Source organism: Cupressus sempervirens, chromosome 6, assembly GCF_028749045.1.
Source record: "Cupressus sempervirens isolate cs-2001-9-10 chromosome 6, ASM2874904v1, whole genome shotgun sequence".
NCBI classification, from domain to species: Eukaryota; Viridiplantae; Streptophyta; class Pinopsida; order Cupressales; family Cupressaceae; genus Cupressus; species Cupressus sempervirens.
This window is the reverse complement of record NC_143123.1, coordinates 202011550-202035711: the sequence shown is the minus strand read 5'-3', so window position 1 is coordinate 202035711 and position 24162 is coordinate 202011550. Positions and strand designations below refer to the sequence as shown.

The window sequence follows — 24162 nt, the reverse complement described above, 5'->3', positions numbered from 1 at the left end:
AAACAAATCACTAGCTTAAGGCTAGGAGAAAGCCACGGGATTTCCATTAAGACTGACTATCGGTTAGTCAAATTAGACAAAGTTTAAACACAGGCAATAATGATCTAGCACTTGTGTCAGATTTGAATATGCAGAACTAGTACACAAGCCACTACAAATTTGGAGCTATATGTGTCTGCTGATACAAAGATCGATGATATGGTTGATCTATAGGAGTTGCGTTGTTCTTCAGTGATGGACCACAAGAAACAAATTTCTCCACCTAGAGTTCAATGTGAGGTTATCTTCGCACAAGATAAGGTCCACATTGGGCTGTGATTGGTCCTACGGGGTCAATGGTGATTGAAATGATGCAAGCTCGACTGGCACTGTAATAGAACTGCAAAGATGAGCGAGTGATCATGTGGAAGATCCCCCAGTGCTAGTGGATGTAGAGCTCGTGTGACAAAGAAATATGACTGCCACTAATAAAGACTAAGATCAGCAAAAACACTAAGGATTGTGGCGCGACGTGCAAACCATGCCCAGGAAAGGTCACATGTTGTGATTATGCCCGCTAGAGATGAAGGAGAAGAGCTTTGTAGCAAGGTTGTGTTGAATTTGTGGCAGGTTCGCTTTGGGCGAGCTAATTTTGGGGTCATAATGTTATGCCTACATGGATGGATCTAAGAAAATGAGGGTTGCATGAATAGAGAAATGGACCGAGCATGAAGGAGCGATGTGAAGGGCTTGTCTCCACTATGTCAGGGCAGGATCACAACAAGCAAGGATCGCATTCTATGGAGCTAGTGCAACCTTGCCTGTGTTGGAGGTATTGGATCAGGTTGAGCATGTAGACCTTATTCCCACAAGAGGGCTGCGAGTGCTGTGTACACAGGGGGTGCAGCTTGAAGGGTCAAAGATCTAATATTGATGCAATGTTGGATGATTTGGGTCTGCAAGTTGTGTTGATTGAAGCGGTAATCATCAAATGTAGCCGCTCGTTGAAGAGTTGAGGTGAAGTAGGGCATGTGCGGGTGGAATATTAGTCCCACGTGCAATATGTATAAGGTTCTTAAACCCTTTTAATACAATATGTTGCCCAACCAAATAAATTGAAGTCCATGGCTTATGGACTGTAGTCAAGACCATTAGCAAACATTATGTATGACATTGACAAGACAAATACAAATGACAAGGCTTCACCGCCATATTTTACAATACACTGTCAAAATAATATCAAAGAATAAAAACTGCAAAAAAATGAGAAATTCGCAGAACATGAATAATTATTTTTTTTAATGAATCGTACCATAGAGGACCAAATTGGGCCGAACGACTCAATCTGCTAAAAAAACTTTGCCTTGATTTTGACTTATAGTCAATTTTAACCGAAACAGCCTATCGGATGCAATAGTGATGTTCAAGTTGCCAAATTTGAACCTATAATTGAATCAAGCCAAGATTTTGCTTCTTGAGAAGAGGTATTCACACTTTGAGTGCTCTAATACCATGTTAGAGTTCCAAGTGACTCTACAACACCCCCAAGGTCAAATGAAAGACCAAGATAACTTCCAAAAGAAATTGGAAAGACAATTGCATTAAGATGCAAGAATGATATTGTTGATAAAGGACATCAATAGATTACATGGACATGATTGATTGAGTCCAATGAATTACAATGGATTGATCAAAGTCAACATAATAGGCCTCCTTATATAGGAATTGCGATAAAAGGCAATGATAAGAAGAATATAACCTATCACCTATAGAAGGTGGAATCATATGTCCGCCAAAGATGGATCATCCTTCATTATACAATAAAGTATGTGCGATGATGAGGACTATAATGTGTAAGGACCCTTGCTAAAAAGCCACTAGGACTTACCAATGCTGAAGTATGGAATTTTGTCAAACACTTGGCATACAATCTGGACTGTACTGCTGAAGAATGAAACTGAATATGTACTATGAAAATTCCGTCAAACACTTGGCATGCACGCAACTCTACTGCTCTTAGTAAATAATTGATTGTAGAAATTGTTGATGCCAAATTCACACATTACAATGATGCAAATAACAGAACCAAACCAATATATATATGCATTCAATATAGATGTCAATTACAGCTTCAGATTTTTTACACTTGAACTATTACAAAATATGCAACGCTAAGAGTCCTTATTGAATGGACTGATTAGGATTTCCTTGTCTCACACAATAGGTTCTAAATGAATACAAAATGATTGTATTTGTGCAAAGACTATTACACAGTGACTGAATTTTCAGACCCTTATATCTGAATATAACATATGTAATTTTCATAATCAAGTGCAATCAAAATGGAACCTGATTACTGCCAAAATGCTGTGGTCAAATGCTGATGATGAAACAACAGTGCTGCAGCCCGTAACTGCTCCCAAACTAGTCCCTGTACAACTAGCAGGTACAACCATACTTGTACTAATTGTACGGCTTCTAACAAAAATTAATGCTGGGATTTTAGCTGCCAAATATGCCAAGAAAAGGGGCGCCTAGGTTAGAAGAATGCCCTCCCAAAATTATAAAATCAAACTCCCAGCCGACTGGTAGTTATGAGCAAAAATGTGTCTCCATCGCATAACAAGCCTTGTCAAAAACTCCTCAAAAATGCCCTAATTTCCTTCCAAATTGCTCCCAAAATGATCTTCTCGATGAATAAATGAAGCACAAGTCCTCTTGCAACACAAATCACAAACCCTAAATCAAGTCTCTGTCCAAAACTGAATACACCAATGAAGTTCAACATGAAATGGCTTATTACCACATCCAATGAGCAACCCTTCAGAAGGTCTTTCACTTCCTCAGTTATGCAATCTCTTGAGAGGTATCGTTCTCAAGGATTATGTTGAATATTTGCAGACCTAGATGGTGCCACAAATGCTCATAGAGAAAAGGTAGTAAAATCATCAATTCTCGTGTCCAAATGAGAGGCCAAGCCCTCTATTTATTTACTTTTCTAAGAAGTTACTAAGAACTTCTAGAAGCATCCTTTTCTAAGAAGTTACTAAGAACTTCTAGAAACATCCATTATAAAATCCCATTATAATGCACTTTTATAATAAATAACTTTATTAAAAAAAAAAGCAATTCAACTTAGAATTATAACATGTAGGCCCCGTATAAAAAATGATAATAAAATAATATCTCCAAGAGCATAATGAGCCATCCAATCACCAAATAAATGCCAAAATGACTCTCTCATCAATCCCATCTGCCTACGAGAGTCTGTAATAGGCAAATCCACGAACAATGCCATGTCGTACTAAAGAGGGGACATTACAATCCGCCCCTCCTGAAATTGCTTGGCCTCGAGCAATCTCAACGCCGGGTGCTGTAAAATAGCTTCCCCCCCCCAAGTAGCATCCTCAACAGGTAGATCTTTCCACTTAACCAAGTATTCTCTGATCACCCTCCTGCGAAGCTGCTTTTCTCTACTCTCCAAAATGGATTCTGGCACTAGGATCAATTTTCCCTCATCATCTAAGGGCGGTAATACTACAAAAGGCACCACATTCTGACCTAACGCCTTTTTGAGGCATGACACATGAAACACATTGTGCACTCTGCTATCTGCGAGAAGCTCCAATTCATAAGCCACCTCACCAACTCGCCTGATAATCCTGAATGGTCCATAATACTGCAGAAGGCACCACATTCTGACCTAACGCCTTTTTGATGCGTGACACATGAAACACATTATGCACTCTGCTATCTGCGGGAAGCTCCAATTCATAAGCCACCTCACCAACTCGCCTGATAATCCTGAATGGTCCATAATAGCGTGGCTTGAGTTTCTCTGCACCACTCTTCTTGAGAGTGGACTGCCTGTATGGTTGCAACATGAGGTAAACCATATCATCTACCTCAAAACTACGCTCAGTCCTCTTCTGGTTTGCATACTGCTTCTGCTGGTTCTGGGCTCTAGCAATATTGTCCCTGAGAGTAGCAACTATATCCTTACTCTCCTGTAACAATTCACCTGCACTGGGTACCCGACTGTCACCCAACAACAAATCCAAGAAATTGGGTGCCTCATAACCATAAAGTGCCATAAAGGGTGTCATTTGTGTAGTCATGTGGTATGTAGTATTGTAGCAATACTCGCAGAGATATATCCACCTGACCCAAGCTCGCTGCTGAGCTGCCACATAATTCCTCAAATACCCCTCCACCCATTTGTTCACAATTTCTATTTGACCATCGGTCTATGGGTGATAGCTGGTGCTAGGTGTAAGCTCGATGCCACACAACTGGAATACCTCCTGCCAGGAGTGACTCATGAAGCAGCTATCCCTGTCACTCACAATGTTCTGAGGCAAACCATGCAACCTGAAAACCTCCTGGAAGAAGACCTCTACCACCTCAACTGCTGAGTATGTAGTAGTGATGGGGAAGAAATGAGCATATTTTGTTAACCTATCCACCACCACATAAATACAATCACGTCCCTGGACCTTAGGCAAGCCCGTGATAAAATCCATGGAAATGCACTCCCACTTCTTGTCAGGAATACGAAGTGACTGGAGGAGCCCTGCCGAATAAGTGTGTTCTTGTTTGTTCTGCTGGCAAACGAGATACTCTCGAACATATTGCAAAACATCAGCCTTAAGCCCCTTCCAAGTGAACCCCTCCCGGACTAACCTGTACGTCTTAAAGTACCTGGGATGCCCTGCTATAGGTGAATCGTGGAGTGCTCTCAAAATCAGCTGCTTTACTTTCAATCCTGGGATTAAGTAAATCCTGTTCTTGTGAATGATCAAATCATCTACAAGTGTGTATCTGGTATCAATCGTTGTCCCCTCCACTATATCAGAGGCCCATGTGTCTTTGGCGTACTCTGCTATAATCAAGTGTCGCCAATCCTCTGATATCTGAATCATAGAAGTGAGGTGTGGCCTGCGAGATAGAGCGTCTACAACAACATTCTACGTTCCCTTGACATATGTGATGTCAAAGTCATAGGCCTACAACTTACTCACCCACTTCTGCTGGTGATCATTCAAGTCCCGCTGTCCCAAAAAATGCCTCAAACTGTTATGATCAGTTTTAATACAAAACTTGCTACCCACAAGATACTGTCTGAATTTGGCCAAAGCATGCATGATGGCCAACATCTCCTTATCATATATACTGAATGAGCACTCGGGTCCTCTGAGCTTCCTACTCTCATAAGCGATAGAGTGCTTATCTTGCATGAGTACAGCACCAACTCCCTCTCCAGATGCATCACGTTGAAGCTCGAATGGCTTAGTGAAATCAGGCAATGCTAGTACTGGGCACGTAGTCATTATCTCCTTGAATCTCATAAAACAGTCCTGTGCCTCCTGAGTCCACATAAATGCCCCCTTCTTCAGCAAATCTGTCATGGGGGCTGCATGCCGTGAGTAGCCACTGACAAACCTGCGATAGAAACCACATAAACCAAGGAACCCCCTCAACTGTGTAAGGTTCTCTGGTGGAGCCAATCAACAATAGCGCGGATCTTTTTAGGATCCATCCGCACTCCATCTGCACTAATGATATGTCCCAGATATAACAGCTCTGTCATCCCTAAATCACATTTGGACTCCTTGGCATACAAGGACTCCCTCTATAAAATGCTCAACACTGTCTCCAAGTGCTCTAGATGCTCTTGCCATGATCAGCTATAGATCAAAATATCATCAAAAAACACCAGTACAAATTTCCTCAACTGATGGTGGAAAACCCTGTTCATAGTGGACTGGAAAGTGGCAGGTGCATTGGTCAAACCAAAAGGCATGACTACAAACTCGAAGTGCCCACAATGGCATCTGAAAGCAGTTTTGTCAATGTTGTGCTCACGGACTCTGATCTGGTGATATCCTGATGTCAAATCAATTTTCGTGAAATAACAAGCCCCATGCAATTCATCTATCAACTCATCAATGCGAGGGATGGGATACCTGTTCTTAATGGTTCTCTTATTCAACACCCTGTAATCAATACACATTCGAAGAGTACCATCCTTCTTTTTTACCAAGACAACAGAAGATGCAAAAGGTCACTTACTTGGTCAGATGTGCCCCATAGCTAGCAACTGCTTAATGGTCCTCTCGATCTCATCCTTGAGTCGCTTTGGGTGTCGGTATGGTGTGATCATGACAAGCTTAGCACCTTCCTCCAGCTCAATAATATGCTCAATGCCTCTATCTGGTGGCCTGCCTAGTGGAATCTCACTAAATACCTTCTCATACTTGATCCTCAATTTCTGAATATCAGGATGATATTCAGCCTTATGCTACTCCTCCTGTGTAGGCATCAAAGTACAAACTGTTGCCCGCTCTATATCATTATGCTTGGTTAATCTCTCCATCCGCCTAAATGAGATAGTCCTGACATCACCATTATGGATAGCCTTCAGCACATGTGTCCTGCCATCCACCTCAAAGCGTATCTCCATATCCTTCAGTCTCAGGGTAACCTCCTCCAACGCATGTAGCCACTGCATCCCAAGGACTATGTCCATGTCACCCATGTTGACCACATGATAATCCGCCTTGAACTCATAGTTGTTCAGGCATAAAGGTAGATCACACACCATCCTGTCACAACGAAGAGTATATCCATCAACTACCTTGACTCTCAATCCCTCGAACTCCTCAGTAATGAGTCCATGCCTCTCACAAATCATGCATCAATGAAATTATGCGTGGCACCTGTGTCCAACAATGTAATAACCTTCTGCCCAACCAAGACTCCCTGAAGTTTGAAAGATCCCTCTCTCTGGATACTAGACAAACGTGCCTCCTGTAAATGTAGCTCTGGTTCCTCCTTTTGCTCTGCACTGTCTATCTCCTGCTCACCCTCTGCTTCATCAAGATCCTCATCATGGTGCTCTAAGCTATCTAAATCTGAGCCCTCGTAATAAGCCCACATCACCCGGTTGGCTTTCCCCTTAGGCCTCATAGGACAATCATGGCCATACTCATATGGACCTTTGCAAAAGAAGCATAGCCTTTTCCTACGCAGGTCATTAAGTGTCTCCTTATCCAAAGGTGCAGCTGACTTGCCCTTTATATCATTAACCTTCTCTTTATCCTTGCTAAATCCTCCCTTGTTATCTCTGAATGATGAAGAGCCTTTAGAACCAAACCTATTAGCCAGGGCTGCCAGCTCCATGCTCTGAACTTTCTTCATAACTTCCTGTAATGTAGGAGGGTCAAAAGCCTTTACCCACTCCTTGAGTTGTTCTGTCAACCCCTCGGTAAATAATATAACCAACCTCCTCTCAGAAACATCATGAACTCTCACTAATAGTCTCTAGAACTCACTAATGAATTGTTCCAAATAACCTGTTTGCTTTAGCTGTGCTAGATCACGAAAGAAGACTTCTGGATCCTTTTTATCAAAACGCTCAACAAGTCTATCCACAAAGTCCTGGAATGATGTTACCTGATTGTGTTGTAATGTGACCATCCCATGTGACCACCAGTCATGAGCAACTCCCTCAAGGTGTAAGGTAGCAAACTTAATTGCATCTGTTTCTGACATAGGTCTTAAACCAAGGAAGGTATCCAACTTGTGGATCCAAGATTGTGCAGTCATATTCCCGTTGCCATCAAAAGTAGGTAAGGTAAGCTTACCCGCAGCATGTTGTAACTCACTATTCTATCCTCCTCTTTGTCTCCTTTCCTGCCTGAGAAGCCTCATATGTTCCCTCCTCTGAATCAGGTATCGCTCAAAATCAATTATCTCTCAGGCATGTTTAGGTAATGCCTGCCATTCTTCGACTACAGTCGTAAAATCATCCAAGAAATCTTCCTGAAGCCTAGCATCCACTAACTCTGGTGCCTCTTCCCTAAGGAAGGTAGGGCGTGTAGGCCTATCTGTCGTCCATGACTGGGTCCTCTATGCACCCTGTGAACCTGCCACACTCCTATTCTCCTCATTCCCCTGGTATCTTCTATCCTGTGGAGTCAAACGATCTATCATTGTCTGTAACATCTGTCGACTCAATGCATTTTCCTCCCTTATTGCCTCCCTCATTGCCTGTACCTGTTCCCTCTGCAGTCCTCTATAGAACTCCCTGGCTTCTTCTTCACCATCTCTAATGGTTCTATGTGGGCTCTGTAAACATCTATCAGCCATGGGCTCAGCTGTGCTGGCTCCCAAAGCTTTTTTGCTCCTGTAGACTGTAGCAAATGGTGATAGCATACACCCTATCAGGCTGGCAAGAAACCGCTCTAATACCACTGTAAGGACCCTTGTTAAAAAGTCACTAGGACTTACCAATGCTGAAGTATGGAATTTTGTCAAACACTTGGTAGACAATCTGGACTATACTGCTGAAGAATGAAACTGAATATGTACTATGAAAATTTCGTCAAACACTTGGCATGCATGCAACTCTACTGCTGTTAGTAAATAATTGATTGTAGAAATTGTTGATGCCAAATCCACACATTACAATGATGCAAATAACAGTACCAATATATATATGCATTCAATATAGATGTCAATTACAGCTTCAGATTTTTTACACTTGAACTATTAAGTCCTTATTGAATGGACTGATTAGGATTTCCTTGTCTCACACAATAGGTTCTAACTGAATACAAAATGATTGTATTTGTGCAAAGACTATTACACAGTGACTGAATTTTCAGACCCTTATATCTGAATATAACATATGCAATTTTCATAATCAAGTGCAATCAAAATGGAACCTGATTACTGCCAAAATGTTGTGGTCGAATGCTGATGATGAAAAAACAGTGCTGCAGCTCGTAACAGCTCCCAAACCAGTCCCTGTACGACCAGCAGGTACAGCCATACCTGTACTAACTGTACAGCTTCTAACAAAAATAAATGCTGGGGTTTTAGCTGCCAAAAATGCCAAGAAAAGGGGTGCCTAGGTTAGAAGAATGCCCTCCCAAAATTATAAAATCAGACTCCCAGCCGATTGGTAGTTATGAGCAAAAATGTGTGTCTCCATTGCATAACAGGCCCTATCAAAAACTCCTCAAAAATGCCCTAATTTCCTTCCAAATTGCTCCCAAAATGATCTTCTCGATGAATAAAGGAAGCACAAGTCCTCTTTTAACACAAATCACAAACCCTAAATCAAGTCTCTGTCCAAAACTGAATACACCAATGAAGTTCAACATGAAATGGCTTATTACCACATCCAATGAGCAACCCTTCAGAAGGTCTTTCACTTCCTCAGTTATGCAATCTCTTGAGAGGTATCGTTTTCAAGGATTATGTTGAATATTTGCAGACCTAGATGGTGCCACAAATGCTCATAGAGAAAAAGTAGTAAAATCATCAATTCCCGTGTCCAAATGAGAGGCCAAGCCCTCTATTTATTTACTTTTCTAAGAAGTTACTAAGAACTTCTAGAAGCATCCTTTTCTAAGAAGTTACTAAGAACTTCTAGAAACATCCATTATAAAATCTAATTATAATGCACTTTATAATAAATAAATTTATAAAAAAAAAATGCAACTTAACTTAGAATTATAACATGTAGGCCCCGTATAAAAAATGATAATAAAATAATATCTCCAAGAGCATAATGAGCCATCCAATCACCAAATAAATGCCAAAATGACTCTCTCATCAATCCCATCTGCCTACGAGAGTCTGTAATAGGCAAATCCATGAACAATGCCATGTCGTACTAAAGAGGGGACATTACATAATGTGATATGAGCACTAAAGGTGAATTGAGATATTAACTATCACCACCTGGAGTGGAATTCTCCTACACCATGTGCTTATTTGAGATGCAAACTCCTAGTTGTCTCAATGACAAACGACTATGCAGTGCATTATCCTAAGTAAAATTAAGTAAAGTGTAACTACTGAATATTAAATTACACCAACAGAATTACCATATCTGATATCACTATTAATTTATGTAATTGATAATGTAAAGACAATGACATATTAAATGACAATTATCAATACCTCCTACTATATCTGATTTAGACCCTTAGATGTACACTTAATTGAATTGACCTTGTAGATGAATTTGTACTTACTACAATGATCACTATGATCTCCGCTATATTAGATATGGCAACTTAAATATGCAAGATGATCTTGTGCTTATGGGGCTATATTGCTATGCCTGATGTAATCCTTAAATGTATGCAATGATATGTAAGACAACACTTGTAGCAATAGAATTTCCATCTCAAATATGATTCTTCAATTCATGCAATGTCTGATATGGTAATATTGCTTATAGCAATCTAGTTGCTATCTCAAATGTGGAGTTACAAACTTGCAACAAAAAATATGGTGTGTCTGATGTATACGATCCTTCCTTGCAATAAATTGTGCTGTCTTTGAATATTCTTCGATGTGCTTGCAACCGGTATTCACCAATTAGGCAGATGCTCAAAGAGTAGATCCAAATATCGATAAGAGAAAAGGTTTCCAAACTGATGAATTCGATGATAAATCTAATATGTATTATATATCTTGCAAAACCCAAAGGATGCATCCCTTAAGAGGCATGTCAAGTCTTAACATGAGGAGATTGGTTTGTTAAGTAAATTGTATCTCTTCACGATATATGCAAATAAATTTATTATACCAATAGCACACCTCTAAATGTTGGTGCTTAACTATCTTTAATCGTATCCTTTAGAGTATAACCATTAGTCAAATACTGTATATTGCACCCCTTTGATATATCCTCTGACAGATTTGTCTTAAGTATTGGCTTAAATTGATTGCTAACTTAACAATGTTTCCAATTGCATTTCTTTTATCAAATACGGGTTACTCATCCCATAACAAATCGGCTATTCAGAAGGATGATTAGTATTATAATGATGGATATCCAGGTTAGTGTATCCTTATTTTGATAACCTTATTCAAGTATGACATCCTTAAAATCCTCAATCCCAATTTTTGGGTACTATTAATCACAATACTTTTAAAGAAAATCTTCAATGCTTCTCTTGTCTGATTCAATATTTATTGGATGATCTTTCTTGCCAACTCTTTATATGTGATCATTTCCCCAATTAGGATAGCAGATTAATAAGAAACGATAGTCTTATGTCTCTCCCCCCAGTTATTCCATGGTCTCTAGTGGAATAAAGAAGAATTGTCGGTACTATTAATTCAATTGTTGATTGAACAACCATTGATCTTTCCAAAGTCTGCAATTGATGTCTGCTAGCTGAAATGTAGCAACTAAATGAATCACTCCACAAGTTGTTAATTCTGATCATAATGGACAGCTTACATTGTCTTCCTTTGTTTGATCGGAATATTCATTTCTGTTTGGATGATCATCAATCTTATATGAGTCTTGTCACCATTTGATTGTAAATTGCTGGTTATTATTTTTTAGATTGACTACATATTATTATGAGCTATTTGTCAATATATGAGTGTTATGTTCCTAAATCATATCCTTTACATTCTCTAATCCACTACTCATTTAATAATCTTGGTCATTCTAATCCATTGTCTTCATGCACAATCCATTGATTTATCATTTGCTCATAATTGATGTCTTCAAAACATGGGTCACTTCCTAGTGATACTATTGGATATGGTCTTGCTCAACCACCTCCCAAAAACTATTAGAGTTCATTTTACCCTACCACTATTAGGCCATCTACATGATTATGAAGCCAAACTACATCCACTTGTTGAAACAAACATTTGTTTCAAATTCATTTTTGTAGCCAAGAGTTTGTAGTGCAAGTATGTTGCAAAATTTTCACACCTAGTTGAACTAGCACCTTTTGCTCTGTGAAGGAGCACATCATACAAAAAACCCTTGTGTGGCTATAGATGAATTTGGTGATTGTGCAAGCATATTGCAATAGCCCTTTAACCCATTCAAGTTTTCCAATATCCTCTAGAATTAGAACTGTTGGGAGGTTGGTGCCTCCGTCCCCTCTAGGTGAAGGCAGTGTTCAGCATAAACTGAAAGATTTGTAACATGTGCTTAACCGCCTCTCGAGGATTTGTGATGTCCCCACTCTAGTCAGTTCTCAGGAACAATGTGTTAGCCCTTTCATTGGACCCTTGTGGGCTAGCTAGATTGTTTAGAGGGTCAGTGGTACTTTTTGGAGAGTTGGATCGTTCTCGTGTTTAAAGCCCTGTGTTGGTTTACAACAGGCATTCGCAATTTAAGAGTCGATAGCTTCTGACGACACGGGATTCTATGAAGATTTGTGGAAGTTATGCCTATTTGAGTGATTTAAGTTATTCATTAACTTAATATCTTATTATAAAGTCAAATTGACTTTATACTTTTTAAATCACTTAAATATTCTCTAAAAGTGATTTAATATTTAATCACTTAAATTAATAAAGTGCGCCCACTTTATTTAAGTCAAAAACTATTGAAAGTGACTTAAATTATAATTTAAATATCAAAAGTGGCATATTTTTCTTGGAAGTCGTGCCTTTTGGGCATATATGGGCATTTTGGGCAATGAGAAATTCATCTTTGAATATTTTGACCGTGCCTTTGGCTTCTTCCTATGCTTCTCCTGTGACAGGGTTTTGAGCATTTTTTTTGTCCATTGGAGAACGATACCTCTTCAGTGTTGAGCACTCTTGAGATTGTGAAAGATTAATCGAATCAATGCAGTTGAGAGCTTCATCCAGAGGTTCTACATGATTCAAACAGAGTATTATATAAAGATTTACTGTTGATTGCAGTAAGAAAGGGGTTTCTTCCTTGTGGCGCCTTCTTCTTCAGATCAGGGGCATCCAACAAGTTTATTACTCATTCTTCTTCTTGGTTGTACGACTTGCAATGGGAATTGTGCATTCTACAAAGGCATGTGAAGGGTTTGGTTGAAACGCCTTCCTTTTGGTTGCCTTTTGACTTCCATGCTTGGCGGCTAGTATTTTCAGAGACTTGTATCCAGTTTCAAGGTAGGAGAACCTAAATCTGGAAGTCAGGCATCCTTCACTGTTAGTTTTCAGCATTCTTGGCAGTGAGCTGGCTTACTATTTTAAATAAAAAAATGGAAACATTCTAGTATGTTTATCATTCATGATCTCATTGTTTCAGTAAAATAACATCTTCTGCATTTCCATTCTATAGGAAATTGCTCTATATTTCAGTTTATAAGCTTTTATATGTTGCACCCCTTCTTTTCTGTCTATGAACTTTTCTCTAAAAAACTAAAATAACACAATAAGACTTAAGAGTTTACTAGAGTTTGAGTTGAGAGCCAACAAGGCTCATCACAGTGGTATCAAAGCCTAGTTATCCTGCCAGCTTGTGGGAAAAACATTTCTATGTGGCCACACCAGGGGTCCCAGAAATCAACGAAATACCATTGCACCTTTTCAGGCACCTCCATTGTACGAATAGGAAGAGGATTTTGATTTTGATAAGATGGCTGAGAGGAATGATGATGCTCGTCTTAATGACGAAGACAGGGATGCTAGAGAAGTACTGAGGGGAATGGTGTTCAGTCAAGAACAGGTGGCAAACATCCTTCAGCAACTTAGCACCAATGTGCAAAACTTGACAATTCTGAGGAGGCCGAATATTGATCAAGATCAGGAAGGTCGCATACATGGAGAGCATCACAGGTATATTGCTCCAGCATGCACCTTTGAGAGAGCCACACACCCTACTTTGTCAGAATTGACGCTGAGGAGGAAGAGGAGGTGGAAGAAGGTGGTGAAGGAAACTTTGCTGACAACATCCTAGCTATGCATGATGAATGGGATGCAATGCCTCCACGAGTTAAGGATCACCTTAACGTTGATCATTTTATGAGTCAGAAAAGAGAATAGACCAGGAACAGGAATGACAGGGGGCCTAGATACAAACATAATGATCTACGACAGGCTACGAATAAGCTTACATTAGGGAACTATAATTGTAGTGGCAAAGTTACAACACGTGCCTGGGTGAGTAAATTGGATACATTCCTGACACCGCGTCCTATGCTAGAGGAAGATGTTGCAATGTTCCCGCCTAGGTATCTACAGCTGAGCAATAGTGACAAGGTGAGATACACAGTATTTGGGAGCATGTACGGTAGACTGGTCAACTTATGGGAGCCGTATAGTGTGCAAGAAGAGCGTGTACGGTTGAAAAACTGGAGCAGTATAGTAGGACAGCGTAAGACTGTCTATACAGACTTCCCAAGGACGTACGGTGTATCAAGGAAGTACGGTGAATAGGGGTACACGTACAGTAGGCAGAGTATGATGGTCGTACAAGAGTATATGCAAGTCGTACGGGAGGTATGTGTAAGCCGTATGGTGGGCAGTACGGATGATGGTCGTACGGGAGGTATGTGTAAGCCGTACGGTGGAGTTATGAAGTCGTACGGTGAGATTGGTTGAATTTGGAGATCGTATGGAGGGCAGAGTTTGTAGTGATTAAGTGTTTGTGAGCGGTCGTTGGGGTATGGTTGGAAGATGAGTTCAGCTATGCACCATAAATTATGAAATCCGGATTTACCAGACAAAACCAAACAAGATTGGAGATTCAAACACAAATAACCTTAAGATAGTATTTGCCAAAGGATGGTGCTCCGATTTGCCAAATTCGAGCAAAGTATTTCATGCAACAACGGAATAAGGTGAGGGTTGAATCCCACCGAAATCGCACAAGCCAAATAGGGAAGATCTTTCACTTCCAAAATGGCGAACAATCAGAACTCCAACAAGAATTCGTAGTACATAAGAATAATCCAAAAAGCATATCCAAAGACTACCTACAAGACGTGCTTAAATACCCCTTCCAAAGGTGTACAAAGCATAGTTCCAAGAATCACGGCGATTCATGCGATTCACGCGATTTGGCGATTCGATTCAAGCCAAACGATTTTTTGTGAATCGGTGAATCGAATCAGCGATAAAGGGTTTATGAAATAAGTTACTCACTAAAATTCAAGGGTTTTTTAAATTTTTCGATTCATGGCCGATTCGATTCCGATTCATGGCCGATTCACGATTTGATTCGGCCTTGCCGATTCCGATCCGATTCCGATTCTTGTTACTTTGGTACAAAGATAGCCAACAGCAACACAAACTATGGAAACAAAATAAAAAATGGGTCCAAGATATATTAAATCAATCGGCCCATTAACAATAGTTTGATAATTGATTTATTTTATAACAGGAATATTACAGTCCTCCCATCCTAAATTTTGCTTGTCCTCAAGCAAATGCAATACCGAGTGCTAGAGAATGTACTCGCCTTACCACGTTGCATCATCCAATGCCAAGTGTTTCCAACACACCAAATATTCCTTCATTGTGCGGTTCTGCAAAGTCTTCTCACGTACTTCGATGATCTCGGTTGGTTCCAGGATGAGCTTTCCTTCTTCATTGAATGGTGGAAGGTCTATGGCTACCGTGACGTTCTACCCCACGGCCTTCTTCAAGCATGAAACATGAAAGACATTATGAATACAGCTACCCTCTGGATGTTCCAGCTCGTAAGCGACTTCATCAATGCGACAGACTATGTGATAGGGGCCATAAAACCATGGCTTCAATTTTTCTTTTCCTTTTTCCTTCAATGAAGATCGTCGATATGGCTGGAGCCTGAGATAAACCAAGTCCCCTACTTCAAAACTCCTCTCCAATTTGTGTCTGTCAGTGTACATCTTCTGTCAATTTTGTGCCGGGTGTAAGTTTTCCTTCAAGCATCTCAGTATGTTTTGTCCCTCCTGAAGCCAATCTCTCGTCCTTGGTGTGCGGCTGTCACCCAAAACTGTGTCAATGAAAGAAAGGGGTTAATACCTGTACAAAGCTTTGAATGATGCCATTCTGATTGACATGTGATACGTGGTATTGTAGCAATATTCCTCTAGATGTATCCATTTGACCCATGCTCACTGTTGTGCCGAAACGTAATTCCGAAGGTAACCTTCGAGCCACTTGTTCACAATCTCCATTTGTCTATCTGTTTGCAAGTGGTAACTAGTACTTGGCGACAATTTTGTCCCTGCCATCTAAAACAGTTATGTCCAGAAGATACTAATGAATAATCCATCCAGATCACTGACAATGTTTCGGGGTAACCCGTGCAGACGAAAAACTTCTCTAAAAAATAGATCGGCAACTTGTGCGGCCTAAAAATCTGAGGGGATGGCGAAGAAATGTGCGTACTTTGTCAATCTGTCAACCACCACGAAAATACAATCCTTTCCGTTTACCTTGGGAAGCCTTGTTATGAAATCCATCAAGATACTTTCCCACCTATGTTCTAGAATTGGCAGAGGTTACAGTAACCCAGCAGGTAGAGTACGTTCGGATTTGTTCTGTTGGCAGACCGCACACTCTCTTACATACTGCAATACGTCCCTTTTTAGTTCTTTTCATGAAAACCTCTCCTGAAGACTTCTATAAGTTTTGAGGAAACCCGGGTGTCCTGCCAAGGGTGAGTCATGTACTTCCTTCAAGATTTTCTGCTTCAATTTGGATTCCAGCACCAAAAATATTCAATTCTTATAGTAGATGATGTCATCCACCACTCTGTATCGATCATCGTGGGTGTTGCCATCCATTAGCTCACAGGAAAATGTGTTTTTGGAGTATTCTACCAACAGATGTGCCTTCCAGTTAGCTGAAATTTGGTTTAGCGAGCAGATGATGAATTTCCTGGACAAAGCATCTGCAACCACATTGTTCTTCCCTTTCACATATTCAATGTCAAAATTAAAAGCCTGAACTTTGCTTACCCATTTTTGTTGCCTCTCGTTCAAGTCCCATTGCTCCAGAAAATATCTCAAACTGTTATGATCCGTACGAACGACAAACTTGGCACCTACCAGATACTGTCGGAACTTGGTTAGTGCATGTACGATGGCCAACATCTCTTTGTTGTAGATGGAATATAGGCATTCTATCTCTGTAAGCTTCCTACTCTCGTACGCTATGGGGTGTCTATCTTGAATCAATACCGCGCCAATGCCTTTTCCGGTAGCCATTTTAGCATTTTGAAAGCAAGCTCATTATTTTTGAAGAGGAACATTCGTAAGGTGTCAGATAGCTTCTACAAATGATTTCTAAGCATTTTAGATAAGTATTTGGTCTCATTCATAAGTTCTTTACACATGTTTTTTGAAATGATGATGAATTTTTCAAGTTTTGGAAGAATTTTTACATGTTTTTTTCCAGATTTTTTTTAATGAAACGAAGAAACAAGTTCAGCTATCTTCTTTAATATTTTTGTATCATATTTTTGCACTTGTATGCTTGATGTTCATTGTTTATTTCTAATTTAATTTTTTGACTTTCTTATTAGCTTCATAGGTTGTATTGTACAAGAATGGTCACTACCAATAGTCAAAGTTCAATGGCAAGGCAAGGTGAACAAAGTGATAACTTCAAAATTGATGTAGCATCTCTATTATGGAGACATACCACAAGATTATCACAGGTTTCAAGAGGTGGGTCATACATTTGGAAATGTAATCTATGCCATAGTAAACCATTCAACAATTCATAGTCTCGAGTCAAAGCTTATTTTACGTTATTTTACGAGCCCTAGTGGTAAAGGAATAGGATTGTGCAAAGGAGGCAAAGATATAATTATGAACTAAGTTTTGATTTTGTAATTCAAATTGCATTGGAATCTTGAACTTGAGTAATTTACTAATTAGTTATTTCAATTTGTATGTTTGTCAATTTGTGTTTAAGTGTATAATTGAACTATCAATGGTGAAGTATCATGCTATGGAATGGTTTACTTTGGTATGTTTATTGCATTTCTTTGCATAAATAGATTATAATGTGTGTGTGTGTGTGTGTGTGTGTGTGTGTGTGTGTGTGTGTGTGTGTGTGTATTATATATGTATGTATGTATGTATGTATGTATGTATGTATTTAAAAAGAATATATATATACACATCCAAAATCAAAAAAAATGCCCATCCGCACATCAAAATCCCACATCCATGTCAGCATCAGAATCAAAATCAGTAACTTGGCATTTATATATAAAATCACCATGAGATGGATAGTGACAATACTGAAGTGACAAATAAGATCAACAGTCAATTTAATAAATTCTATTTGCATGCATTGCTATGGAGGATTTACCAAATATATACATTTACGAACTGATAGAACTGTAACTATTGAAAGATTAAAAAATGAGCAACACGATCATTTATAGTTTACAAAGATGATGTTTCAATTATGAAACAATCATTGTTAAACATTCTAATTACGAAAGAATAAAAACAGTATTAAAAACATTCTAATATTTACAAGACTTACAAAATTGACCATTAAAATAATAATAAACAAGATATTTGGAGATATTATTATAGTAACATCAATACGAGTTCAAAGAGATGGTTTTGTTACAGACCAGAGATTACCTGTTAAAACTTTGATAATAATGATTGAGAACATATATCTTCTCTTAAGGATATCCCTCATGTTCATCCATTCAAGGCAAGCAAAGTTCAAGCAACAAGAAGCAAAATAATGATGAAAATGTTGATAATGATAACAGTTAGCAAACCAAGTCAAAACTAGTATTTAATTCTTTGGTTTATGTAACTTGATGCACTCCAGGATATAACTTTTGTTAAATTTCAATAAATAGCCCGGTGGGGCTCTTGAAGTGATTTTTTGCAGTCACATATTAATTGTATCCAGACTACTTTATTTTGGTAATCAAATATCAATTTTTAAAAAGTTCTCTTTCTCCTCATAACGAAATCCCTGAGGTAATTGTGCCATAATCATTTCCATGTGCTCATCAAGAAGTCGTGTGTGAGGAGTGAATAACAGGCAATGAGACAGCTTGATTAATGTTAATACCATGCAATATCAGACATCTCAAGTTATAATCACAGTATCCATCAAGAAAAAATGTAAATATGATCAGCCAAACTATTTAACGGTTCAAATGAGGAATGGGGATTATCTCCATATGTCATTGCAGCTTGTGTCCTATCATTCTTGAGAATTGGTTAAGTTGTCTAACATTTTGTATATTATTACACATAGACATCGAGAAAGGATTTGTTATCCATGGAAAGTCATGGTGGCAAAGACTTAAGAAAAACTAAGCAAAACTCTACAACTTAAGAAATTGCTAAAAAAGTCCATAAAAACACTTTTCCTTTTTTTGCAAAATTATATGACAAAATATATCCAGTTAATATGAAAGTGTTTTGTAGTAAATTTGATTCATTTGAATATAAAATTGAATACAAAATTGTATCATCATGCGGAGTCTTAATACGGTAGTGCAATGTCCCCATTTTTAGCAAGTTCCTGTAGTTGGCTTGGTCAATTCACCATCGTGACCCTCGTGAGTTGACATTGAGATTTGAGGGTCTTAGTTGTGGGGTTATAGACTTTCCAACAACCTGTAGTGTATTTTGGCTCTATTTGAGAGACTTCGCCCCCCCCCCCCCCCCGGCCAAGGGACTTCCCTCCCCACCCTGCCCCTTTTTGCCCCACATCCCAAAGACTTCAACGCACTAAGGACTTGGGGACTCCGTCCCCCCGTCACCAGCACCAGCACCAGATTCCGCCACCTCCACCGAGGATGGGGGACATCCCAATGTTGACTATTTGCAGATTCAACTATTTATGTTAAATATTCGATGTTCCAATTCAATGCAATGTTCAAGTATTTACTCTTTTACATCTTTATATCTTATATTGCAATACATATTTTCATAACTAGCATTTTAAGTACCATATGCATATATATACCCCCTCTCTTGTCCCCCACCATCGTCCCCCCACTGTCCTCAAATTAAGGCACCTCTATCCTCCCGTCCCGAAAACTTGTCCCCCTGTTCCGTCGCCACCCCACCATCCTCAAATTAAGGTCCCTTTGTCCTCCCGTCCCGGAAACCTATCCCCACGTCTCCCAGGGCGGTGTAACTATGGAACTTCATAGTAAATCAAACTATTGATCTCGATGAGCTCAGTTGAGTTAGAGGAGTTGAGTGATGCTCTTAGTTTTGATTTTGGGATCCAAGAATCTTGGAGGGAGCGTCTGTTTATAGTAAGTCACCCCATCAAGTTCATTCATCATCTTCTTCATCAGGATCGCTTTAGTGTTGTCAGATTTCAATTCTGATGTTTCTTCGGTTGTTTTCGCAAGACAAGCGAATTATTACTATTAGTCATCTAAATATGCTGAGGTTGTTATTTTTGTTGGTGTTGTATGTTGGTCGCCTCAATATCATAGCTCGTTGGAACCAAGATGAAAAGTTTTAAATCATGGGCACAAGAAACAATGGCCGTGTGTGTCAGAATATTATGTTATGGTGGAAAAGGTCATTTTGGAGCCAGAAGCAATTAATAAATTATATTATAATAGCACTTTATTATATTTTAATGTTGCGTGCAGGATGCTTTTTAAGGTAAAGTTCATTTGGGAAACTTGTGCCATTTGGAGATTATAAATATGAGGTCATTTGATGAGAAAGGCATCTGATTATTTGTTTATCTCTTTGCTTTGTTGTCTTTGTGACAATTCTGAATTGTGTGACCTTGCTGAAGTATAAAGGTTTCTAAGTTTATGAAGAGAAATCACTACCGAGGTATAGTGGTTTCACTAGTTAAATCTTCTTACTATGATTATCTATGACTGAGAGATTGGAGTTATAATTCTCAGAATTCTGACTTTGGTGTGTGCAAATTATGCTGAGGTGCAATTTGTGCAATTAAGAATTCAGTGATCACATTGGAAGCCACGTGGAGTCTAGAGGCTGTCAGTTTTAGAGAGAAGTCTGGACGCCAATATATTTGTGCCTGCGGATTTGCAGGTTGAAATTACCATCACTTTGGTGGCCTACGATAACATTTTCTGGTCCTGCATTTTTCTTTCTTGGCCCGCAGTTGGTCTATATACCCTGCAATCACCATATTAGAGTTTGCATATTCATTGTTTGGGGTCGGCTTTCAATCAAACAAGGGTGGAAGTTGTAATTGTGATGACCTGCAGTTGACATTTGTGTTGATTTGATTATTCTCATGACTGGCATATGGGAGGATCAGCTGGAATAGCAACATTGTGTATGACAAACAAAAATCAGGTTCCTTTGTTATTGGGAATTGAATTTAGTTTTGTGCAAACATCACCATATTCTGTTATTTTCTATTGGCAAATAAAATTTTGGAACTTCTGATAGAGAGTTGTGTTATTTTACAAAAGTTAACACTTCTAAATTAATTCCAGTATTCTGAGATTTAGTCTATGGGTTTAAAATGCAAAGAAATAAATTCAATTCCAAGGAAGACTTATCATTAGAGATTGTTTGCCGAGTGTTTGACAAAATGTCAAACCTAGTTTAGTTTTGAGTTGGAGTTTGCTTGAGCTATAACCAGCAGGAGTTATTACACATGAACATTGAGCAAGGATTTGTTCTCCATGGAAAGTCATGGTGGCAAAGGCTTAAGGAAAACTAAGCAAAAATCTGCAACTTTAGAATTTGCCAAAAAAATCCATAAAATAACTTTTCCTTTTTTTGCAAAATTATATGAGAAAATATATCTAGTTAATAATACAAAAGTGTTTTCTAGTAAATTTGATTCATTTGAATATAAAATTGAATACAATATCGTATCATTATATGGAATTTTAATACAATAGTTAGCTGGCAACTATTAAGAATTTATGATGATTTCTTTTGAAAATCGTCATCATAATTCATAATTGAGTATAACAAATTTTACATCTTCCTCTTCCCCATTCTAGTGAAAACTTGGGGAGGAGTTCTAATATTTGCACTCCGTTGCAACTTCTTGCTTGACACTTAAAGCTATCTTTGTGTTTCTAACTCAATCAATCAATAACCTCCTCCAATTTGTTGTCAACCTTCCTTGTGCAAAGCTGAGGGTTGTGTTGTATTTTATAATAATAACAGCATTTGAATCTTTGATATTGATAGTATGGTACTTCATCATTGATGAATAATATTATGATAGTAATAAATATAATTGTCTAAGTTGTCAAATCGGGTCTCTGCTACCAAATCCCATCATTCAAATCAAATTTCTTATATTAGGAGAGGTCTCAACAACTAGTGGGGACCTAGGAGTGGAGACCCCAAAAGGGTTGAGGAGCAGCATCTCTCATGGGAATTCAGAGGCAGCCTCCCTGACGGGCCAAGGGGCAATGCCTCTCAAGGAGATTCAGGTGCGACGTCCCTAACAGGGTTGAGGAGTGGTGCTGCTTGTGATGGTATGGGAACAGTGCCCCTAATGGGATCAAGGGGCAGCACACCCAACACCAAACCCAATTAAGGCCTTTGAAACCACACAAAACTTCATGTTACACACCATTGTCACAATTTTATCACTTAAGGAGAAATTAGGTATTTACCACGGTATTGTGAAGTTGTGTGAGGGAGTGTAAGGTTCGTTTATGCATTTATAGGGCAAAATTGTAGCATTTTTTTACCTTTTCACTGTTTCCCTTTTCTTTCCACGTTTCCTGTTTTTTTATGTATTTGGCAATTGTTTTGTCAAACTCGCAGACTTTCGAGTGAGTACTTGTCCAAAAAACTGCAAGTACTGAACAGAAACTCAATGTATTTTACTGGCGAGTTAACTCAAGCAACTGAACAAGATTAAAACAATGATGTCTCAAAAAAACTGCAAGTACTGAACAGAAGCACAATGTATCTTCCTGGCAAGTCAACTGAAGGAACTAAACAAGATTAAAAAAATGGTGAGCACTCACCGAGTTAGGCAACTATGAACATAAATATGTATTTGCATATAGGCAAACATATATGCATGGGTATACATGCATACAAGCAATCAACAAATATATCTCTGCGCATGTATTTTTAATCTAATACTACATGACTTAAGAATGATATGTGAGCATATATATAAACATACAAATGTAAAGATATGTGTGCGCATCCAATTTTTAATGGACGATGTATGCTTCAGTGTTTCGGTAAGATCTTAAAGAGGATTTTTCTATGGTTTTGAGCTTCTGAAGCTTAACATGACCCGGACCCGTGCAACAAAACCTGAGTTCGAAGCACAAATCGGAAGAAATTCTCGGCCAGATAAGGCAACACCTTGTGTAAACTCGAGATTACACCATGTGCGGGGAAAAGAATTACTCCAGCACTCTGGTAAAAACCCAGTAGTCCCACCTCTGTATTACTAGGAATGGTTTCTCGATGACACGTTGAATCGAGGCACTATGTAATGGAAGGTTGGACATCAGCTCAAAATTTGGAGGAGCAAAACACTTTTCTTAATATAACAATAATGTTTTCTTCATTCTTTTTTATGGGAAACGCCTAAGTCCGGCTGTTGGGCGGAACTCTGAAATGTGAATTACACGAATAAAAATAAATGCTCAAACTTTTCCCTAGGCATTGCATAAATATAAACTTCTGCAAGAGATTTTTAAATGGTAAGAATAATATATAATATCATGATAAAAAGGTTGAACCTACCATTGACCCCAACGCTCTGGGGGAGTAGAAAACTCAGGGGGCATTCTGGATAGCATCTCGACTTCCAACTGTCGTTGTAACTGAGCTGTATCTTTCATGAAAGCTTCGGTGTAGTGATTTTCTTGTTCGAGATGGTGAGAAACTGCAGGATCTTGGGCATTGGACATCCATTGGTAAGGATCGTGCCATGTTATCCCGTGGGCAGAAACTGCAACAGGTTTCTTCCTTGGAATTGGAGGCTTCAGTTCATTGAATAATCCCCTGTATTGTGATGAACTTGAAGAGCTCCTCAAAAGGTAAAACAATGAAAACGAATGGAGTGGAAATTTGATTGCCAAATACTGGAGTTTTCTCATGCCAGTCGTTTGCATTTTAATTCAGAGGGTGGCCTTGTGATGTGATTTGCTACTGATTCCTGAAATCCCAAACAAGTGCGCACGCTGAGTATATTGCTCGTTCTTAATTTTTTATAAATAGTTGGAAAATTATTTTAAAAATCTTATAATATCAAATTATTATTTTATTAATATATTATGTATAGTTTAAATAGATTATATATATTAATTTTATTAATACATTGTATTATAATATTTAGATAATATGTCTTTTAAAATTGTAATTTGTATTTTATTTTTTTTACTAATTCAAGATATTTAAATATATTATTCTATTATAATATTTTTAACATTTAAAATCTCAAAAATACAATATCATAAAATTATATTAAATGTAAGATTATAATAAATATTGTACT

The 24162-nt window shown here is 38.6% G+C and overlaps 1 protein-coding gene across 4 annotated transcripts in view; it reads right to left on the bottom strand.

Moving 5' to 3' along the window:
- LOC149551937 (Prolyl oligopeptidase family protein) overlaps positions 1-23855 on the bottom strand; it is a 191798-nt gene extending 167943 nt beyond the window's left edge. For 3 of the 4 annotated variants that reach the window (XM_089787433.1, XM_089787435.1, XM_089787434.1), the window contains exon 1: positions 23409-23855. In XM_089787433.1, coding sequence (XP_089643559.1) covers positions 23409-23779 — 371 coding nt within the window. In that variant the 5' untranslated portion in view covers positions 23780-23855. The remainder of the gene's footprint in view (positions 1-23408) is intronic. The other variant, XM_089787436.1, reaches the window with a different exon arrangement.
- Positions 23856-24162: the final 307 nt, after the last annotated feature.